At 37.2% G+C, this 20,862-nt stretch overlaps 1 protein-coding gene across 1 annotated transcript; it reads right to left on the reverse strand.

Annotated features, from left to right (window-relative positions):
* Window positions 1-1,534: 1,534 nt before the first annotated feature.
* Window positions 1,535-14,342, reverse strand: LOC129248201 (suppressor of hairless protein). The gene is made up of 5 exons (XM_054887663.1): window positions 12,991-14,342; window positions 5,906-6,451; window positions 5,499-5,833; window positions 2,793-3,000; window positions 1,535-2,178 (listed from the first exon to the last, which is right to left on the reverse strand). The coding sequence occupies exons 1-5, from the start codon at window positions 13,633-13,635 to the stop codon at window positions 1,744-1,746; spliced, it is 2,169 nt and encodes a 722-aa protein (XP_054743638.1). The 5' UTR covers window positions 13,636-14,342; the 3' UTR covers window positions 1,535-1,743.
* Between the last annotated feature and the right edge of the window lie 6,520 nt (window positions 14,343-20,862).

Here is a 20,862-nt window from a genome sequence, read left to right on the forward strand (position 1 = left end):
GACGTCCTCCCGACCTTTCTTGAACAACTTGTGCCACCGCTTTACCTGGGCACTGGACAGAGACTGGTCCCCGTAAGCCTTCTTTAGTAGCCCAATGGTTTCGGTAGTCGTTTTGTTTAGCTTTACGCAAAATTTGATCGAGTAACATAGCTCTAACGATCGCTGCATTTTCGCCACTGCAAAATCCTAACACACTTTTAAAACAGCTTTCACGCGCGGAGCGATGTTGACTGCACCGCTGTTGCCAGCGAACTGGGACCGGTTTCTAGTGGAAGGGGAAGGTCCAAGGATCATCTTCCCACACTAGTCGATTCGGTTCATCGCTTGGCAGACGCTCCGCGCGGGAAGGCTCATTACTTTTCAATCAAACCCTGTAGGCCCCCATACTCACTACTCTTCCAAGAAATCAACACATCGCTTTAGCAAACATTTTGTTACAAAATAATTTATTTATCTCTGGTAATGTTTCAGTTGCATACTTAAATTAATTCTTTTTTTCTTAATTTACATTTTGTCTTTTTAAGTTTTCTTAATTTGCATAAACTTATCGTTTAACTAAAATATTTGATTAATCCTTTGTTTTTGTTTTTCACTTTTTGTTTTTTTTTTGTAATTTAATGTACGCTCGCACTCGCACACATGCACGTACCCATATATGTATGTATGTATAGTAGATAATGTAGAAATATATATATATGAATATGTATATAAATATCTTATCGTATAAAATATGTATACATATAGATGATCATATGTATGTATGTAGGTATGCATGTATGTATGTATATTACGTTTTGCTGCATTCATCTAAAAAATGTTGGCTAAAATGCTAAACTTTCTGCTTATGTTAAAACTATGCAAATACAATTGTAGGCATATGTCCTGCGACGGTCGCGGTCCGTTTGTGTCCAATTTCATTGAAATTCGTATCTAAAATATATAATTTGTTCTAGCTTTATGCAATGCTAAACTTAAGTATATGTACAAATACATTTGTATTAGATTCTAAATTAAGTCTAGGCAACTTACATGGCTAAATCATTGTAAAGGATTCTTGCTTTCGTAATTAAATTTTCTTGTTCTTCCGTTTTCTTTGTAGTTTATATGTATAAAAGGTATGTATAATCGTTTGTTTGTTCATTTTGGATATTTTTTATCTTGCCTACAGGGATTACAGTAAAATGCATTCCTTTTTTTTGTTTTTGTTTTTGTTTTTTTCGTTTCATTTTTTTGCTAAAAAATTATCCCTGATATTGACATTTAGTTTCGAGAAAAATATTTGCAATGTTTACAGGAATGAAAAGTTGTATAGTTTTGTACCAACTACTTGATTGGTATGCTTGTGAGAGTGTGTGTATATATGTGTGTGTGTGGATGTGTGCATGAAAATATATAATAATTTATGTATGTTGCGTGTATGTATGAAAAATGTGTTTTAAAATAAGCAAAAACACATCGACTAAATTCTTGTTGTATAGTAATAATTAAAACTAAATTAAATTAAAACTTTTTAAAAAAATTAAATGAAAAAAAAAAAAAACGAAAAAAAAATCATTGAAACTCACAAAATAATCATCGAATCATCGTAGTTAATTTACTATTTTTTTTCAAGCATAAGCATTTATGCACTCCACTACGCCCTTCTCACCATCAGAGCTACACCATCGTCCACACTTGCCAACAATAATGCAACTGCACTGCTGCCGCTGACGCCGTTGGCCATTGAGTTTGTGCAACCATCACTCAGGACAGTCCGCCGCCTCCGTGCGTATTCCATTGCACTTCGTTTATGGACGGCAGTGTTTGGTGCATTTGATGATTGGCATTCACCCCTGCACCATTACCGCCACCACCACCACCGCCACCGCCACCGCCGCCGCCGCTGCTGCCACCACCACTACCGTCGTTGGGTGAATGCGCCGTATTGTTATTGTTGTTGCTCATACCACTTAAATTGTTGTTGTTGCCGCCGATACCGCCAACACCGATACTAGCACCGCTATTGCCGTTATTGTTGCTTGCCGCTGCGGCTGCGTTGCGTGTACGCATCACATCCTCGGCTTGTGTACAGTGCGGTCGTGGTCCAGGTTCGGGTGTGTAGGTGAATGTCAGTCCCGTCGCATAGATAATGCCATCGTTGCGCACCAACGAGATGGGCACCTGTGTTGGCTGGCGGACCTGAAAGACGAATACAAATAACGATTTTCGTAAAATTTACTTCATTTTAATGCATCAATTTTTATTTTAGAATGCCCAAATGACTGTGGTGAGAAACTTAGGAGTTATAAAGTGATTGTGGTGAGAAACTTACGACCGATGCCACAATTTTCTTGAATTTTTTTAAGCTCGATTTTTTCAAGTTAAGAAAATATTTACAAATACAACTATATATTTTCACGAAATTTATATCATTTTAAAATAATTGTTTATTTAGGAATTTTAAATAGCTATGGTGAGAAACTAATGAGTTATAAAATGAGTGTGGTGAGAAACTTACGACTTATGCGAAATTTTTCTAAAATTTTTTATGCTTGATTTTTTCAAGTGAATATAATATTTTCATGAAATTTACATCTTTAAAAAGAATTGCTTATATTAGGAATTTTAAATATCTAAGGTGAGAAAGTTATACCATAAAATAATTATGAGTGTGTTGTTGCACCACTTTTTGAAGTAAATTTTTCCAGCTTCATTTCATCAATTAATATTTTCTGGCTAAGCTTTTGTCCTCATGTCACATCTCATTTGAAATTTTCAAGTAAAAAATATGAGCAGCAATATTTGAAACTTACCCATAACCATTCACCACGAAATTGTGAAATCTCAGGCACCACACACAACAACGTCTCCGTGCAGCGGTACATGGTTTCCGCCTCCACATCGCCGAACCAGACTTGTAAGTGCGGCGTAAAGTTGTCGCCGCTCAGTTCAAGCATCGCCACATCGCCGCCGCCATTCAAGTTGAGCGAATTCACAATTGGCACTGGCGTGACAGGGGAACTGTTGAACAATTAAAATTATAATTAAAAAAAAAGTGTAAAAATTTTATTTAAGATTAGAGAAAACAAAATTTATTTCAAACAAAAATTAATGTGCGTTCTGAAAACAGGTAAATTTAATCAAATCCAAAAATATAATTTAAAATCCACGAGAAAGGCCGAAAACAGGATATGCAAAAAGGCTTTAGAAAGCTGTGTTGGCGGCAGACGCCTAAGGAACACTTGTATTTTTTTTATTTATCAGAAGACAAAAAACTTCAAGCAGAGGCAGACGCTTGAAAAAGATTTGAATTATATTTTCTTTTATCAAAGGCAAAAAAACCTCAAAAGGTGCAAGGTGTGATTGAAGGTTAGATTAACGCGGTTGCCTTTTAGTGGTTCACATACCTGAGATGCTTGGCCTGTTGTGATACCGTATGAAGGAAAAATCGTTCCGCTATCTCCCAAGCTACGGAATCTTAAGAATAATTTATGATTTATGTATTTATTTAACCCTCAGTAGGACACCTTTTCTAAAACTTTTGGTCGGGCACCAGGGCCAGGCCTTTTTTTGTCCTATTCGAGGATTCTTTTTAAAACTTTTTAAGAGGTTATATCCATAAATCGATAGAAAATTAAATTTTAGGAAGCTACCTGGAAGCTCATCTCACATATCTCAAATTTCGTGGGTATCCTCACGGGGCACTATCCGCGGGGTATACATGCCGTGAGATTCGGAATTCTTGCAAGTCCTTTTTGCGTCAGCTGTATGGAGGATGAGGTGGAATCATCTCAGCACCTGCTCCTGATTTGAGTATCTTGGTCTGACTTCTTTTCTGAGCTTGCTGATATAGCAGGTCTTTATATCCAAAATCTGATGAATTTCACCAGCAGCATAAAGAGGCAAGAGAACCGCAAATTAGTCACCGTTCATAATCCACAGATACTCCACCCTCCCCACCCGTCTTGTTTTCGTCCTATAGTTTTTTTCTTCATCTCTTTTTCCCCCTTTTGCAATGGTATGGATGAACCAAACTTCTTTCGTCCAAGTGGGCCCACTCTCTGGGCAACCATTACTACCTAACCTGGAAGCTCAGGTCCTTAGCAGTATAGAAATATGTAAAATTCACGTCCAAATTCGAAAAACGGCTGGCCAGACCCGGGTTATAGAATAATTAGCAATTTAGACTAGAGAAGGTATTCGTCTAGCTGCCTTAGGGCACTGCCACAAAAGATGCAAGATCAACTCCGCCTCTTTTTGGTCTTCTCTCTGCTTATCAGATAATGTCCATTAAGCGAATATTACGTTTATTTAGGACTAGTGTCGGTCGGTTTGGAAATTAAACCGATGGACCTATCACACCATTTACTTATAGGTACCTTATTAATTTTTTCAGATAAACTTCATGACATTTTTTCTAGGTCCCATTACAGGGCATGCGGATTCAAGAAAGGGTTGATCGCTAAAACAATAGTTCTTGAAATCGATTCATTTCGATGCGTCAAACCCATGGTGAAGAAAATTCAGAAGGTGTGACCAATAAGAGACCGCTAACCGACTCTCAGCGATTTTGACGGAATCATAACATGACAAAACTGGGGTTATGACAGCGGTTTGTTTACGAAAAAAAAACTGAGATTGTGTTGGTCATCAACGAAAAAAATCAACGCAACCACATCGCATGTTGCTTCGCTGCTGTCGGAACAATGACTGATCGGACGAGTGTGTGAATACGTGTGAAATGAGCGGGCAGAATTCGGCTGTCGAGCACCCACATGGCGAAACGATTTTTAGAAGTGTTCTAGTAGCATACCGTTATTCGGTTCTGAGCGAATCTGACAAAATCGGTTGATGGGCTGACGTCACTTGGGATGTGTTTAACAAAATTTAGCTTGTGTTAGTGATCTAAGAAAGCCATGGCATTAGCATTGGCTGTGTTGATTTTTTTCGTATGCCACTAAAACAAGTTAAATTTTTTTAAGCATATCACAAGTGGCGTGGCAGCCAATGTACCAAGCAAACTTTTTTATCTCCACAGCTAACAAGCAACCCTTGAAGTTTATCATCGTTGGAGTACGCGGTGACGTGGCAGCCGAAGTTACTCGCTCAGTTTCGTTTTTCACCATAGCTGAAGGCTAAACCTGGTAATCTTCTATCATCCTTGCGTATAAACGACCGCTGCAGGACATTTGGTATCGAGTTTCGCAAGTGACCCCCTCTAAGTCGACATTGCTCGGAATCTACACTACCCTTGTAAAATGTCTCAGATATGCATGATTTTGACTGTTTCAAGAGGGATTTTCCAGCCGCCCGAATATCAACGAAAACGTTGATATCATCTCTTGAGTTCCGCACTCGCAAATTTGTCGCAAATAAAAAAAATTTGTAACGGCAGGCTAATCACCTACCCTGTCAGAAATCAAATAGATTAACGAAACCAACGAAAGACAAGTTTTGTCGAGGCCCTATGTTCCCGAAAGGATTGAACAAAAAAAATAAAAAATTCCCCATATACTCACCCCACAGGTCCCATTCCTTCATAGAACTGATATTCAGCTTTATCTGTGGAGATGATTGTCCAGCAGGCGCCATCGTTAATCATCTCCTTATTTGGCTCTTTCGGACAGGGCGTCGCCTGGAATTGTATGATCTTCTCTTGCGACAAGCAGAGATACATGTGATCGGTATCCTTCATGTAGAACGCACATTTGTGCAGTTGCGACACCGGATCATCGGCCTCCAACAACGCCATTTGCTTATCCACCTTGCGTATGATGAGCCGTGGCAGCGCCATGCCCGTCACTGAACAAACCAGCTTTACCGTCGCGCCATAATGAATATAGCCATCGCGCACCTAATCGAATGAGAAAAATTATAAATAAAAAAAATATAAGAATTATAAAAAAATTGGCGAATTGCAACCCACCTGAAATTCCTCCGACTCCGATTCGTTATCGTCGAGCAAGTGTATCGTGAAGGCGCCCCATTGCGTCGAGGACGCATGAAAATGCCCATTTTCCACATGCAGGTAACGCGTCGACACCGTTTGCGAGCGCAAGCGATTGAAAAGCGCCACATTTGTGCCACTCGCTATGCATAGGTCGGCATTTTTGAGCGACTGCTTCTTCTTCGATGGCTTCGATATGACTTTGATGCGTTTGGAATTGAATACGCCAATATCATGGCCATTGCCGTAGAACATTTTCACCGAGAGCATAAAATGTTTTCGCTTATCCGAATCGGATATGAACAGCGTTTTGGCGGCACAATATTGCTTGCCATTCAAATCGAGCTGTTGCATATCCTGATCCGAACTGCCAATGCCGATGAAGGCGCACAACTGCGCGCAATGCTCGCCCTCGCCCTTCTGCAACATTTCCTCGTAGCGACGACGCCAACCGCTGCCGAAGAGATAAATGCAAGGTGGTGGGCAAAAGAAACGCTTTTCATTGCCATATGACTTTTGGGCTACCTGAAAGGAGATAAAATTGCGATTAGTTATTATTAATTAGTTATTGCAGAGATTAAATTGAAAAAATAATTGAAAATTTGTTTTCCTGCATTTGCCCATTTTTATTAGCGGAAACCACAAGAATTCCAAATTGACAAACAGAATAATTGCAAATCGATAATTGCAGAAAAAATGCGATCAGCGCGCGGTTTTACATTTGAATGGCACAGCAAAAAATAACAGCAACAGCAACAACAAGCAATAAGCAATAATGTAAAAAATGCATTTGCAAATCGATCAATGCTATTAAATTACAGTTCATTCAAATTTCTTCAATTCGCATACCTATCGCGCGTACTTAGCGCTGGCGCTCGGCGGTCTCGGACAGCGCGCCAAAGGAATTGTCAGAAAGCAATAACAAATGCAGCGAGAATTTATTTTGAGTTGCGGTTGCACGAATTGTCGCTAATCACCCAAGCAATCGACTAACAAGTGGACCACAAGTCGATCGCCGCCTGGCACCCGTCACCAGTCGCTACCAGCCGCCGACAGCGCCGCTGCTATTGTCAATACAGCCAATACAGCTGGGGGCCCTTGGCTGGGTGCTAAGCGATTGATTATCGTAGCCGATGCAACAATGCAACACTTGTTGCGGCCACATCCTTCACACTTGGCTGCTTGTAAAAATTATAAGATTGCCGCCGCCGTCGCCGCCGCCACTGCTGCTGCTGCAGTTGCATTGAGCTGCGCCTTGCGGTGCCATATTAACCAACGCAATCAAATAATTGAATTTAATTAATGAAAATTAAAATTACTATTCCCTTTCGTTTTTTTCATGCTTTCCACTTGCCTATTTGCCTTTATTGTTATTGTTATGCTGCAGTTTGCGCATTTGATTGATTTGATTTTGGTTGCAAATTTTGTCGCTAATTACTTTATTGTGGTTGTTTTATTTTATTTTATTTTTTGTTTTTTTTTGTGCCTTCAAGTTATGATTCAGATTTGATTGAAGCGGATGGATGATGAGGCATGAAATGCAATTAATTGCGCTCCATTTTATTTTATGTATTTTTTTTTGTTTTCTGAATATCGAAGTCGAGGTGTTTTTCTGTTTTGTTTTATTTAAAATATTAGTTAATTATGGAAGTGCCGCGAGATTTTGTTGATTTTAGAAGATTCTAATATATAATAATTTTTTCAATTGCGTAAAGGTTAAGAACGTAAAAATTATTCTTATTTCAAGGCACTAAAAAATACAAAAATTTTCCCGTAGTGATTAAGAAATCAAGCAGCTGGAGCCGGGATGCTTATTTCGTTTATTTCAAGTCTAAAACAAAATTATAGTTTTTACAGACCACTTACAGCGGATATGAGCTTAAGTTAAGCAACCAAGTTCTCGCTGTTTGTCAATAGAAGCCGCCAGCAGTGTATGCTAGTCCATTCTAACATAACCTAAACGTCATAAACCAAGCTTAGACATATGGTAAACAAACTGCTTCGACATATTAGTGATTTTGTTTCGGTGTCATATACTTTTGGTTTGTGAAAATGTCTCATTTTGTGCCGAATAATCGTCATTTGCGGGAAGTGTTGATTTTCCTCTTTCATTCGAAAAAAGCGGCGGCTGAAGGGCATCGGGAGCTACAAAAAGTTTATGGAGATGCTGCTTTACTAAGTGAAACAACGTGCCGAGATTGAATCCGTCGCTTCAAAGACGGTGATTTTAATGTTGACGCCCGTCCGCGTGAAGGAAGGCCAAAACCCTACGAAGACGCTGAATTGAAGGCATTGCTCAATGAGGATCCGTGTCAAACGCAAAAAGAGCTTGCTTCAGTATTAGGAGTTACCCGCCAATCCATTTCCAAGCGATTGCATGCTTTGGGAATGATTCAGAAACAGGGGACTTGGGTTCCTTATGAGTTAAAACCGAGGGATGTTGAACGTCGATTTTTCGCCTGTGAACAACTGCTTCAGCGGCAAAAAAGGAAGGGGTTTCTTCATCGCATCGTGACAGGTGCTGAAAAATGGATTCATTACAGCAATCCAAAAGAAAAGAAAGTTATAGGGACTGCCCGGTCATGCTTCTACGTCGTCGCCTCGGCCGAATATTCACGCTGCGAAGGTTATGCTATGTATTTGGTGGGACCAAGTAGGTGTTATTTACTATGAACTGCTAAAACCAAGCAAAATCATCACTGGGGGTCGGTATCGACTTCAATTGATGCGTTTGAGCCGAGCACTGTTCGAGAAGCGGCCGCAACGCTCGGCCTCACATTGTCAAACCCGTTAAAACCTACTTGGAAACACTGAAATGGGAAATCTTACCCCACCCGCCATATTCTCCAGATATTGCGCCCTCCGATTATCACCTGTTCCGATCGATGTCACATGGCCTAGCTAACCAGCAGTTCCATTCATATGAAGACATCAAAAAATGGCTTGTTCAGTGGATAGCCTCAAAAGATGAACAGTTTTACGGTTTCGCGACGGTATACGAGATCTACCAGAAAGATGGGTAAAAGTAGTAGCCAGCGATGGGCAATACCTTCAATGATTCACTTGTCACCAGTTTTTCAGAATAAAGTTGTATTTTCATCAAAAAAACAGCGAGAACTTAGTTTCACACCAAAAAAAAAAGAGTTTAGAATTTCAGAAAAATCGTTTTTAACACAGAAAAGTCAAACGGAATAGAACTCGAGATCTCATTGAATTCTTTTAGACCGCAGGCATAATTCGTGTTAAGCAATTTACGATGAAATGGGTAAGCGATCCGTAGAATTCTAATAAGGATATGAAAGTACATACTCCGCAATAGAGATGAACAATAAATTTTCTTTAATTGCACTAAACAAAAAAAAAAAAAAAAACAAAAAAAAAATATGAATATAGGAAGGAACACCTGCACACGTTCAAATCAGTCAATTGCAAATTGGCAAGGCTCTGCTTCACACAAATATAGGGTTTTTCAGTAAGAGCGCTTCAACTTTTGAACTTTTTTAAATAAAACACAAACGGTTTGACTTTTTTAACTAATTTTTTTTTTTATTATCGAGTTTGAACATATACATTTAAGTATGAAATTCGATTTCTTTTGCATGACCACCGCGTGCACGTTTTACGAAGTCCAATCGTTGAACCCAATTTTCGACCACTCTTTTGCATAAATCGGCCGAAATTCCAGCAATTTCGCGTTCAATATTGGCTCTGAGCTCACAAATCGTCGCCGGCTTGTTACTGTAGACCAATGACTTTACATAACCCCAAAACGGGACGGCTTGTTAAATGGACCGTAAAATGGCCGTAATGCTCTTAAAGTAGCAGCAACAGAACGATTATTTTCATAAAAAATTTGCACGATTTGCAATCGTTGCTCAAGTGTGTAGCGTTCCATGATGAAATGTATACTAATGAAGTTTACAAATGGCAAGCGAAAAATAAAAAATATTGCGTCGCTCGCCCTCCCTATCGGAAAAAAGTTGAAGCGCACCTATTAAAAACCCCTATATAAGATGAATTTTTCAAATACACATTTTAGAAATTTTTTTTATAAAAATTTTGATACGATTTTCTTTTTAATTTTGCACTTTCTAAGCGCGCCGTTCTTGCAAAACTCGATATAGATATAGAAAATAATTACTCCTACTTCTCGTTTTGCACAATTTTTTTTTACACGAATTTAATTTAACACGAGTTAAAAAAAAATCTTTTCTTACACGAATTTTTTGTTTTAACACGATTTATAATATTTTATGAATTTTTCTTGAATCTCATTGAGCAAATAGAGTGCGATTTTTCGTTTAAATTAGTCCCAAGAAAAACGTGGGTAGCTCCATTTCGCTACACCCCTTCTTCCTTTTTTTTCACCTACTCCTAGCTCCTCCCCCTCTCCCTTCCCCCTGCATAGTATCACAATGGACAAATTTTTGTCCAAATGGGCCCCTCACAAGGGCAGCCATTTAACCTAACCTGGCCTATGGTCCACCCCGGATTGTGAAGCTAAGAAGAAGTAGAAAGTGAATACATTGAAGTATATTACTCTAATATATTTTTTGCAGTCGAAATATCTTTGTATTCTTCCAAGAATGTTTTAGATTTAAATGGTGTGCTTGTTGGACACTACCTGTCAGATACGTTTTGAAAGTCTACTGGCTAAATAAGGGTTAAACAAAATTTTCATCTTAACTTTAATTAACTGTTCCGGGGCGTATTATTCAAAATAATAATTTTTAATTGTTTAATGGCATGAAGCGTAGAGGGGTGTTTTTCAGAATTTTGATTTATTTCACGCTAAAAAACAAGAATAAGCTTTTTTTCCGCCTACCTCTTTGAATATTTTTGGATGTGAAAGAAAATTAGAACGATGCGCTGTAAGTTAATAAATGACTTTAAAACTTACAGAAATTAATGAAAAAAAAACCAACAGCCAGAAAAGATGTCTGTCTGAAAAGAAGGTAGAGACAGGAGCAAGACGGAAAGGAAATTTGTAACTACTTTTAAGAACAGTAGCAAATCCAGCTAATTGGAAAATCACTGAGTGTCAATAAGAAATCTCCGTAGGAGGCCCATAGAAACTGCCTCACTTCGACCATCACTATATCTTAATTTTAACATCACGAAAACAAATTATAATTAAAATTCGTTTTAGTTAGCACAAAACATTTTTGAATCGAGATGCATTACACAGAATTTTGTAAGTTTTTAGCGGTAAAACAGTATGTTTCACATTTCCAAAAAAAAAAACAAAACAACAAAAATTAAAAAAAAAAAATTTTCAATAAAAAAAATTGTTTGCATTACTAAGCAGAGAATCGAAAAATTACGCTCCTCAGTCGGCTGATATTAAAAGAAGTACAAAGAATTTGCTATTTCATGCATTGAACTTTTACGATTATTTATTATTTTTATTCATTATTTAATGGGTCAAATTTTTATCATTGAAATAATTGAAAGAAAATAACATCCAGGACTCAAATGTGTGAGAAATATGCAAATACACCGTTATTGCAATCAAAAAACGAGTTATTTAAATTTCTTATGAAGAGAATCCAGCGTTAAACATTTGCTTCCCAACCGATTGGGGACAGCATGTACATAAATAACTGTGATTAATGGAACAGGCCGAATGGCGAAAAAGTTTTGTCATAGAAAGAAAAAAGAAATTTATACTTAGACAAAAATTTCCGGAATGAGCGAATTGCCATTTTGAGACACAGTCAGGAGGCACTCAAGGCTCTACCATTCTTTCATAGAAAACTCATAACCCTCTCCGAGCATAAACTGAGAATGCTCACAGGCCACTGCATACTGCGTAGTCATTTGCACATAATCGGGATATGGTTCACTGAGATTCCAATGCAGATTCTCCTTGAAGGTGGCGCTATACCACGGAGAAGTTTTAGACATCTCGGCGAACTGCAGGCGGAAGAAAGGCACAATCGCTCAATCTAACACAGCTCTATTCTGAGTTTAATAAGGGAACTGGGTCTAGATGAGGTATTGTGATGAGTAGAGGGCAAAAAAGGACTTAAGGTCGAAGTGAAAACCTCGTAGAAAATCTATCTATCTATCTAAAGAGAAATTTGGGATTGTGAGGATCATTAAACTTCTAAGAAGATCGTTTAACCAATCCCCAAAGTGTCTTTTACAATTTTTTTCCTTTTTGTAAGCATGGGAAGCCAGTGCTCAAGCTTAAATATAATCACTGTAAATTATATAGAACCATAATTTTAAAAAGATTTACTTTTAAAAATGACGGATGGTCAGGCCTTTGTTATCAGTGCGGATTTGTATTCGATCAAGATTGATTATCTAAGCAACATCCCCGAAAAATGTATGTTTTGTTACAATAATAAAACAACAACATTAAAAAGAGGAGCACATTAACCCCATTTCAAATGCCTTTCGTGAGCATCATACAGCATTCGGTTTGAAGCATGAGAACTGCAAGTACGAACTGCTATGAACCGTAAACTTGTAGGAGCTCTGAGAGTTTGCAGACTTAAACCTAATAAGTACAATAACCCAATCCGGTAATGGACTAAAAAAATTGAGTTTTAAAAATATACATCCCCATCCTCTTCAAGATTTTCTCACATCCAAGAATTTGAGCATAATCTCGAACTTCAATAAGTTTCACGTGGTCTAATGGTGTTTAATAAAAAGCACATCTAGTAGCAGAGGCGCTTGTTCCTTCAATGACTAGGCCTTCGGTTAAGGTACGAATGGGTTTACATGCGGCAAAAACTGTTTCAGCAGCAGCGTTTTGAATTGTATCTTGGAGAGGTATGTGCAACAACAAAACTTAACCCCGATTTACACATAAAATTGAACTCAATAACTTATTTGGGCCTACACTGATCCAACTGAAATTTTCTAAATGATTCCAACTATCGATAACAAACAAGTATCAGTGTTTCTCATGTGTCAGATATGCAAAATTGCAAGCGGAATTTTTTTTCACATTTCTACATCGAATTATTTGTCTACAAAAATTGTGCAACTAAAAAATACAAATATAAAAGTGAATTAATGTGTGCCATTGAATTGCAAATTATGCTCACCTTCGCATGCAGGATTACAATGACCATATCGTTGCGTTCTCGCATGTACCGCTCCATCGCCTCACGTGTCAGTTTTTTATCTTCAATATGTGGCCGATATGGCACACCAACCGTATTGGAATTTAGGCCTGTAGACATGAGTGGTCCACAACCGCCACCCCCGCCTCCAGCAGTTAGGCCACGCGGCAACATCGCCAGGTGATGCTGTTGCTGCTGCTGGTGTTGCTGTTGTTGATGATGATGTGGCGAATTAGGTGGCATCAAACCACCTCCGCCAGCGGCGTGATGCACTGGTGGGCTGGGTGGTGTTTGTGCGTAGGCGCCACCTACACCTCCACCAAGTCCAAAGTGAGGCATCTGTGGCAACGTTGCAGCGGCGGATACGGCTGCAGCGTTATGTGATTGTATTGAAGAGGGCGGTGATAACGAATCGTTGAGGTCGAGCAAATGCTGTGAGTGACTATGTAGCAGGTGGTGCTGGTGCTGGTGGTGCTGGTGGTGGTGCTGTTGTGCTGGTGAGTGCTGATGATGGCCGTTGGCTAAGGTGCTAATAGCTGTAGGGCTATACTGTTCCAAGTGATGCTCCAATGCGGTTGCAGTGCTACTGGGAGGGGTGCCAATATGGTAATCACTATAACTCTTCATTTAGCGGATGTAAACGGGACGCAGCTGCTTTATAAATGCTATAAACGCGTATATTCCCATGATTGAACCGTGCGCGCACAAAATATATTTTATTTATACGCTAGCGGTTTTTTTGTTTCTTGTTTTGGACGAATTGTTTGTTTTCCCTGTGTAAAATTTGGCAGAGTTGCGTTAAAAAAAATTTGGCACTTGTGTTACTGTGTGATGTGAATAGCGCGTGTGATTGTATTTAGACGATTTGATCAAATTTAATATGTGGATGCGATTTTTGAAAATAAATACACTTTATTAATTTATATACATTTACTGCCCGCATTTGTTTGTTGCGTACGGCATAATGTGGATGGCAGTAAAAGACGTTGCGCGTAAAAACAACACAAAACAGCACAAAACACAACAATAATGCACAGTGGCGACGAAAGGAAGAAGCAGCGCAACCGCAAACTGACAGATGTTCACGCTCCCATTCGTTCTATTCTTTCCAATTGTTTCAAACACAATCTGCATTTAACACCGCGGCTGTGGTTGCACTTTGTTAAACAAGTCCTGTATCATAGAATGCACTTCCTAGCACTTAACTTATTTCATTTAGCTTGTCCTTGCATTTGCATACACGCGACTACTTTTAAATTTTAAAAGTTATTTTCATTTTAAAGTTAAAACACCGACTGAGCGCTCCGCCATAGACTCGCTGAATTTTGTTTCGGCTGTTTGGTTTCATTTCCAGGCATTCGCAGTGCCAACGATCAGTGTTGCCCATTTTCAAGCACAGGGAATTAAAAGTATAGAAGTGGAGGGTAAAATGGGTTGTGTGTTTTAATAAATATTTAAAACTTTATGTTGTATGCTGAAATATATGTCTATAGACGCGACACAATGAATTATATAATATTATTTCTATTTTAATATTATTTCTATTTGTGTTAATCACCTAATAAACAAACAATTGGATATTTACCCGTCAGTTTTTCCCTGTTGGCAAAACAGTAGCACCGCAGCACTGTTACACAGTTGACTGCAAAAGAGAAAACGCAAACGTCTACCGTCAACGCAGACGCTGCTGTCGGCTGACGCTGCTGCTACTTGTCTTCATTTCTATTTGATACAGGCTGGCGTATTCTCACGCTAAGCAGCGACGCTATTCGCGACAGAGCCGTCACCTGTTTGCTTCTCGTCGTTTTCCCACGGTCAGCCGCATTTCTTATTTACGTTTTGCGCTTTTTGTTTCTTGTGGTCCAATGGGGTGAGAAGATGTTTTGTGATGTGCGTTGATTATGTGTTGATGTTGATAAGCGTGTTTTTTGTTTTCTGAATAGTGAATTAATGAAAAATTCAATACGGATTTAATATGCAAATGTAAATATTGGTTTTAAGACAAATTTCCAGTGTAAAGTGTTGAGATGCCGACCAACGGTAAATGTGAAAATGATGCTCCAAACATGACAGCGGAAATGGAACGGCATTTACATCAATTTTTGGCGGAAGTGCGATTCTGTAGAGTGAGTAGCAAATGTTGAAAGCGTCAATTATACTTAAATATGCTAATTAATTAATGTAATTTGAATGTTAATTGTATGTTATTCATCAATAATTCTTGAAGTGACGGTCTTTGGCCGGATTTAATACGGGTCTTTCCACTAACGCAAAACTGATTGTGGGTGAGCGAAATAATCTGCTTATTAAACTATGTACTATAACAAGAACAACTACTACCTTCAGTACAAAAACATTGAATAGTAGAATGTGAGCTCCTTGAATCTTTTGGGTGTAATTCCAGCTCATTTAAGTACTTAGTTTTGCCATAAATTCTTTGACAAATTTTACGATGCATACGGCGAGAGCAAATTCGCAGAAAAAAGTTCCGTTATTTTTGTTTTTGTTATACTCAGTTTCGTGGCAAATTTCGCTTGTTAAAAATGGAGTGAGGAGCTAATGAAATCCGCATTACAGTGATTGCATTAGAAAAGTGTGGTAGAAGTGCAAGTGAGATTTACGAATAGCTGATAAAACTTAGTATTTCGAGAATGTTTTCTTACCGCACGATCAATCTTTTCCCCAAACGTCTGAAGTGACAAACAGAAAAAGAAGTTGTCGCTCTCGCGTGGTTCGAACCAGTGCAGCCATAAAGGTCTGTCGGGCAAGAATTCGCAAAAATCCCCTTAGAAAGCAGAAAATCATGTCCAGGGAAATGAATGTATCGAACAGATCCATGTCAAGACTAACTAGAGATGATCTCCATATAAAAACTATCCGTCGCTCAACTGGTCCTCGTTTGAGAACGCGCTTGAAGAAAATTAGACTCGACAGATGCAAGCAGCTTTTTTGGGGGCATGGAAATATTCTTTTCACCGATGAGAAAATGTTGAAGAAGTTTTTAATAGCGACAAAATCTATGCTAAAACTTCTAGAGACGAAAAAATCTTATTCCAAGTGTTCAGCGAGGTTGGTTTGTTGGGGAGAGTTTTGTAAAGGCGTTACATCTTTTCATTTCTGCGAAAAAGGGGTTAAGACCGGGGCAAAAGTGTACCAGAAGGGTGTCTAAGAAGGCGTGGTGAAGCAGTTGAGCAGTAGTATCTTCAATGGAAAGCGTTGTATCCTCCAGCAAGATTCCTCAGATTTAGATTCTCTGGTAAGTTTCTTAATAGATGTTATTTATTGGGTTAGGGGTAGTCAGAATTTTCAAAAAATTGGAGTTCTTTTCCATTTTCTTAAAGTATAATATCTTAAAAATATTGTGTGAAAATTTGAAGTGAATCCGATAAATACTTTTCGAGTTATTCAACAATTAACCAAGGGCGCTCGGGGTCACCTCGGGCGATAGCAAAACTTTAAATGCGTTTTTCTCAAAACTATGATTTTTGAACTGGTGATCACTGTAATTTAAAAACCTCTCGATAGATTTCAATAACATGTATACTGCTTTTGAAAAACATAAGAAACTCGTGCCTGACCGAAGGATTTTTTCGAGAACCTGAAAAATATTTTTTTTAAATTTTGAAAAAAAAGCTTCGATCAGGCGCAAGATTATCTATTAATTTCTCTTGTCCGACTGATTTTAGATGAATTTCCAAGGAATTGTGATGATCACTACAAGGGCCTTCTGGAGAAATAGTCTCCACAGCAACATCGATAACTTTTACAATTATTAAGTTTTTTTTTTTTGAAAATTTGCTAAAGCCAAGTCGAAACATCACGTATTAATGCTCTGTTTTCATTTTTGTAAAGTAAAGCAATTGCCCAGCAAAAAAAATCTATTGAAAATCATAATTTTTTCGGGCCTCTGACTACCCCTAACCCCTTATGTAATCCCTCCTATCGGAACTAGTCCCGAAATTAAATTTTCTTCAATTCAATAAAAATAACATAAACACCATGTTACTAGAAAAAAAGTTTATTACAATACCAAATAGCCTACTAATGATTCTTTGGAGATAATGTATTAAAAATCCCAATCCCAATGTACTATGCGTTTGAGTAAACTTGATTTTAGCTGATTTTTATTTATATTTTATATTTTATATTATTTATTGCTAAAAAAGTTGCTATCGGCTCAAAAGTTGATAAAGAATCTAACTCATATAAATAAGTATTAAAGTGGCATGTCCGTCCATGAAAAGGCTTAATTTCAAAACTAGGTTTTAAGGGGTTACATACAGTTAGAATTTTCAAAAAATCTATTTTTTTATTTTATTTTCTTAATGTACATAATATATATTTAAGAATAAATACAGAAAATTTAATATCGTTCTGGTGAATATTTTCGAAGTTACACGCAAATTTCAAAAGGCGTTTCAGAGTGCTTGAAAGTACAAGGCCGGAACGGCAGCGCGTTTTTCTCAAAATGGTCTTTTCAAAGTCGGTGACCAACATAACTCGAAAACGGCAAAACCGATTTGTCTCAAATTTTAACACGAGCTTCTTAAGTATATGTTTTAGTAATTAATTGAATATTTTTTCTAACCAATAAATATTTTTTTTTAAAGCCGAAGTTTTGGTCAAAAATCGATTTATTTTTTTTTATTTTTTGAGAAACCGCCATATAAAAAAAATAAATATTTGGCGCCTACACTTCTGTTAGGTGTTTGGTAGAGTTCCTCCTTCTGTTTGTGGTGTGCGTATTGATGTTGTTCTACAAATGGGGGGACCTACAGTTTTAAGCCGACTGCGAACCGTAGATGGTTTTTTATATATTAATTAACTTTTTCATGGCAGAAATGCACTCGGAGGTTTGTTGTTGCCGAGGTGCGACTGCTATTAGAAAAAAAATCTGTTTCTTCATTTTGGTGTTCCCTATACCGAGATTCGAATGTATGCTCTTCCGACAGGTGGTCACGCACCAACCTATTCAGCTACGGCAAAATTATGTTCAAATTAGGTGCCACGCCTGTGCCACGTGCCCATATTTAATGCTGGTAAAGTTGTTTATTATTAATTGAAGCTTTGAGTTGTCGACAGTTAGGATGTTATTTTTAATATTTCGGGACTGTAAAATTCGGGATTGATTGGGTCAATTAAAAATTATGTTCTTTGCTCATTGTTCATTTGAAGTTGTTCAATAAGTTTTGCGATTCGATAAGAGAGGGCATTGGTACCATTGTACAGATCCATAATTAAAAACACTATTTTTTTCTATTTTTTTGTCATTTCTATTCTATATTTTTTAATGTTACCATAAAAATTGGAATTTGGCATAGTAAACCCACCAATACGCTGAAGCAAACAGACAAAGCACTGCCTCTCAAACTCACACCAAAACGCTGTCTTCAAGCCTGGTCGTTGGTCGTAGAGACACCGATGAAGCACAACACAGTGGATGCCCAAGTGAGGCGGTAACACCAGGAAACATCAAAAAAATCTACAAATCTTTTTGAATGAACGAAAAGTGAAGTTGCGTGAATTAGCTAACATCGCACACTGTGACTTTTTATTGTTTTAGGATGCCAAAATTAAAAAAAAAAAAGTTCTGCGAAAATTATTTTCTTTCGGTATGTTGAGTAAAAATGACCAAATTTTGCGACAGTGTACTCAAAATTTATCAAAACAATAGTTTTAAGAAAGATAACCGTTTACAAACACAAGCCGGTGCGTCAATAATTTTTATTTATTATCCAAACATCGCTGTGAAGTTTGTCAAAAGATATAATACGAATAAGTATCAATTTCATAAAATTGAGTATTTGCTGATTAAATTTCAACAATTTGGTACTTCAGGGGTAAGTAAGAGGATTATAAAGTTTTTACCATCGATACCAATCCGCTCAGTAAAATATCACTAAAACAACCATAGCTTAATATTATTTTTGATATTTTACTGAGAAAAACTTATATTGGTCCATCGAGTTCCGTCCATTCTTTAACAGCGAAACGACCTTTAGGATTCTGTGTTTCAGATACTGGAGTAAAATTTTGCTACAATTTGCTACCACAGCTTTAAAAGAAGTTTTCGTGGCGATTCCTCGGAAAGAACTTTTTGAAATTTGGCTGACGAACTCAAAAGAAACGCGTCGTGATGCGGTGTTAGAGAAAATTTTTGCGGTGATCGGAAGAGACGTGGATACTAAAAAGCTAGGAGAGCGTATAAAAAACTGTGTTACCAATTTTCTTCAAAGTGGGAAGGGTCTTGCCGAGTTAAGGCCCGTGTTCTAGCCCGTAAATATAGTTGGTTTTCCAAGAGTGAAGACTTTGGAAAATACCGGGCTCCGACTCCATGCACTACCCCCTCACTTGTTTTGAGAGAAATATTACGAATTTTCCAATGAAATTCACAGGAGATGTTGATTTCGTGCTTATTTTGCTAAAACTAGCACCAATACTATTCAGTTAATAATAGTTTTTAAGTTATTTGTTGATAAAATTTGTCTTTTACCTTCACCTTCACTTATCACATTTATTTTAATAAATATTCAAACTACATTAACATACACACACGTTTTTAACTCTTTTTATTGATATATACCATAAATTAACAATTTAAATTGCATTTATAACTTGCAAACACTTGACGCGCCAGCTAAATTTACAATAACTGAAAAGCATGGCTGAATGGAGTGCTGCCAGAAGCAAAAAATAATAAAAAAATAGAATGCGATTGAAAACGAAGCAACATAGGAACATAATTTCCACACACTTTTTTTTGTTAGAATAATGAGGGAATGGGGGTTTACAACCTCTAAGGTGTATATATTGAGTTCATAAATATATATAAATACAATATCGATATGATTTTCGAAATACAGTTCAGCTTCATGTAAAACTCCTCCGGAGACGGGCCAACGCGAAAAGGAGTTCTACGCAAAAATACTGTGGATTGCGTAGCCGGAGTTGGACTGATGAGGGTTATTTTTTTGAAGCGCGGCCGAAGGCCGCCCACGCGAAAAGGAGTTCTACGCAAAAATACTGTGGATTGCGTAGCCGGAGTTGGACTGAAGAGGGTTATTTTTTTGAAGTGCGGGCGAAGGCCGCCTACGCAGAAGAAAGTTTTACGCAAAAATACTGTGGACAGCATAGACGGTCTAGTATCCTGTTATTTTATTTATTTATGCGGCGCTATTTTTTTCTTTTTTTTTTAATATATATATGTATATATACAATATATAATATATCATATATTCATAATATAGTGAAAATTTGGAATTAAAAATCGCGCGATTTTTTATTCCAAATTTTCGCCTGCGGCGCTATTTTTTTCTTTTTTTTTTAAATATATATATGTATATATATATATCATATATTCATAATATAGTGAAATCTAAATACACCCAGCAAATACAAATCTGTAAACTCAAAATGCATACAACCAAACATACTTTACTGAAAATCAAGCATTAATATATATATGTATATATTTATATTTGTATTTGCTGGGTGTATTTAGATTTCACTATATTATGAATATATGATATATATATATACATATATATATTTAAAAAAAAAAGAAAAAAATAGCGCCGCAGGCGAAAATTTGGAATAAAAAATCGCGCGATTTTTAATTCCAAATTTTCACTATATTATGAATATATGATATATTATATATTGTATATATAATATACATATATATATTTTAAAAAAAAGAAAAAATAGCGCTGCATAAATAAATAAAATAACCGGATACTAGACCGTCTATGCTGTCCACAGTATACATATATCCATAAATATACCTATATATATATATAGAATATAGAATTGACGTATATAATATAGAAATAATTTGTAAAATTTTGTATTTTT

Source organism: Anastrepha obliqua, chromosome 5 (genome assembly GCF_027943255.1).
Source record: "Anastrepha obliqua isolate idAnaObli1 chromosome 5, idAnaObli1_1.0, whole genome shotgun sequence".
NCBI lineage: Eukaryota > Metazoa > Arthropoda > Insecta > Diptera > Tephritidae > Anastrepha > Anastrepha obliqua.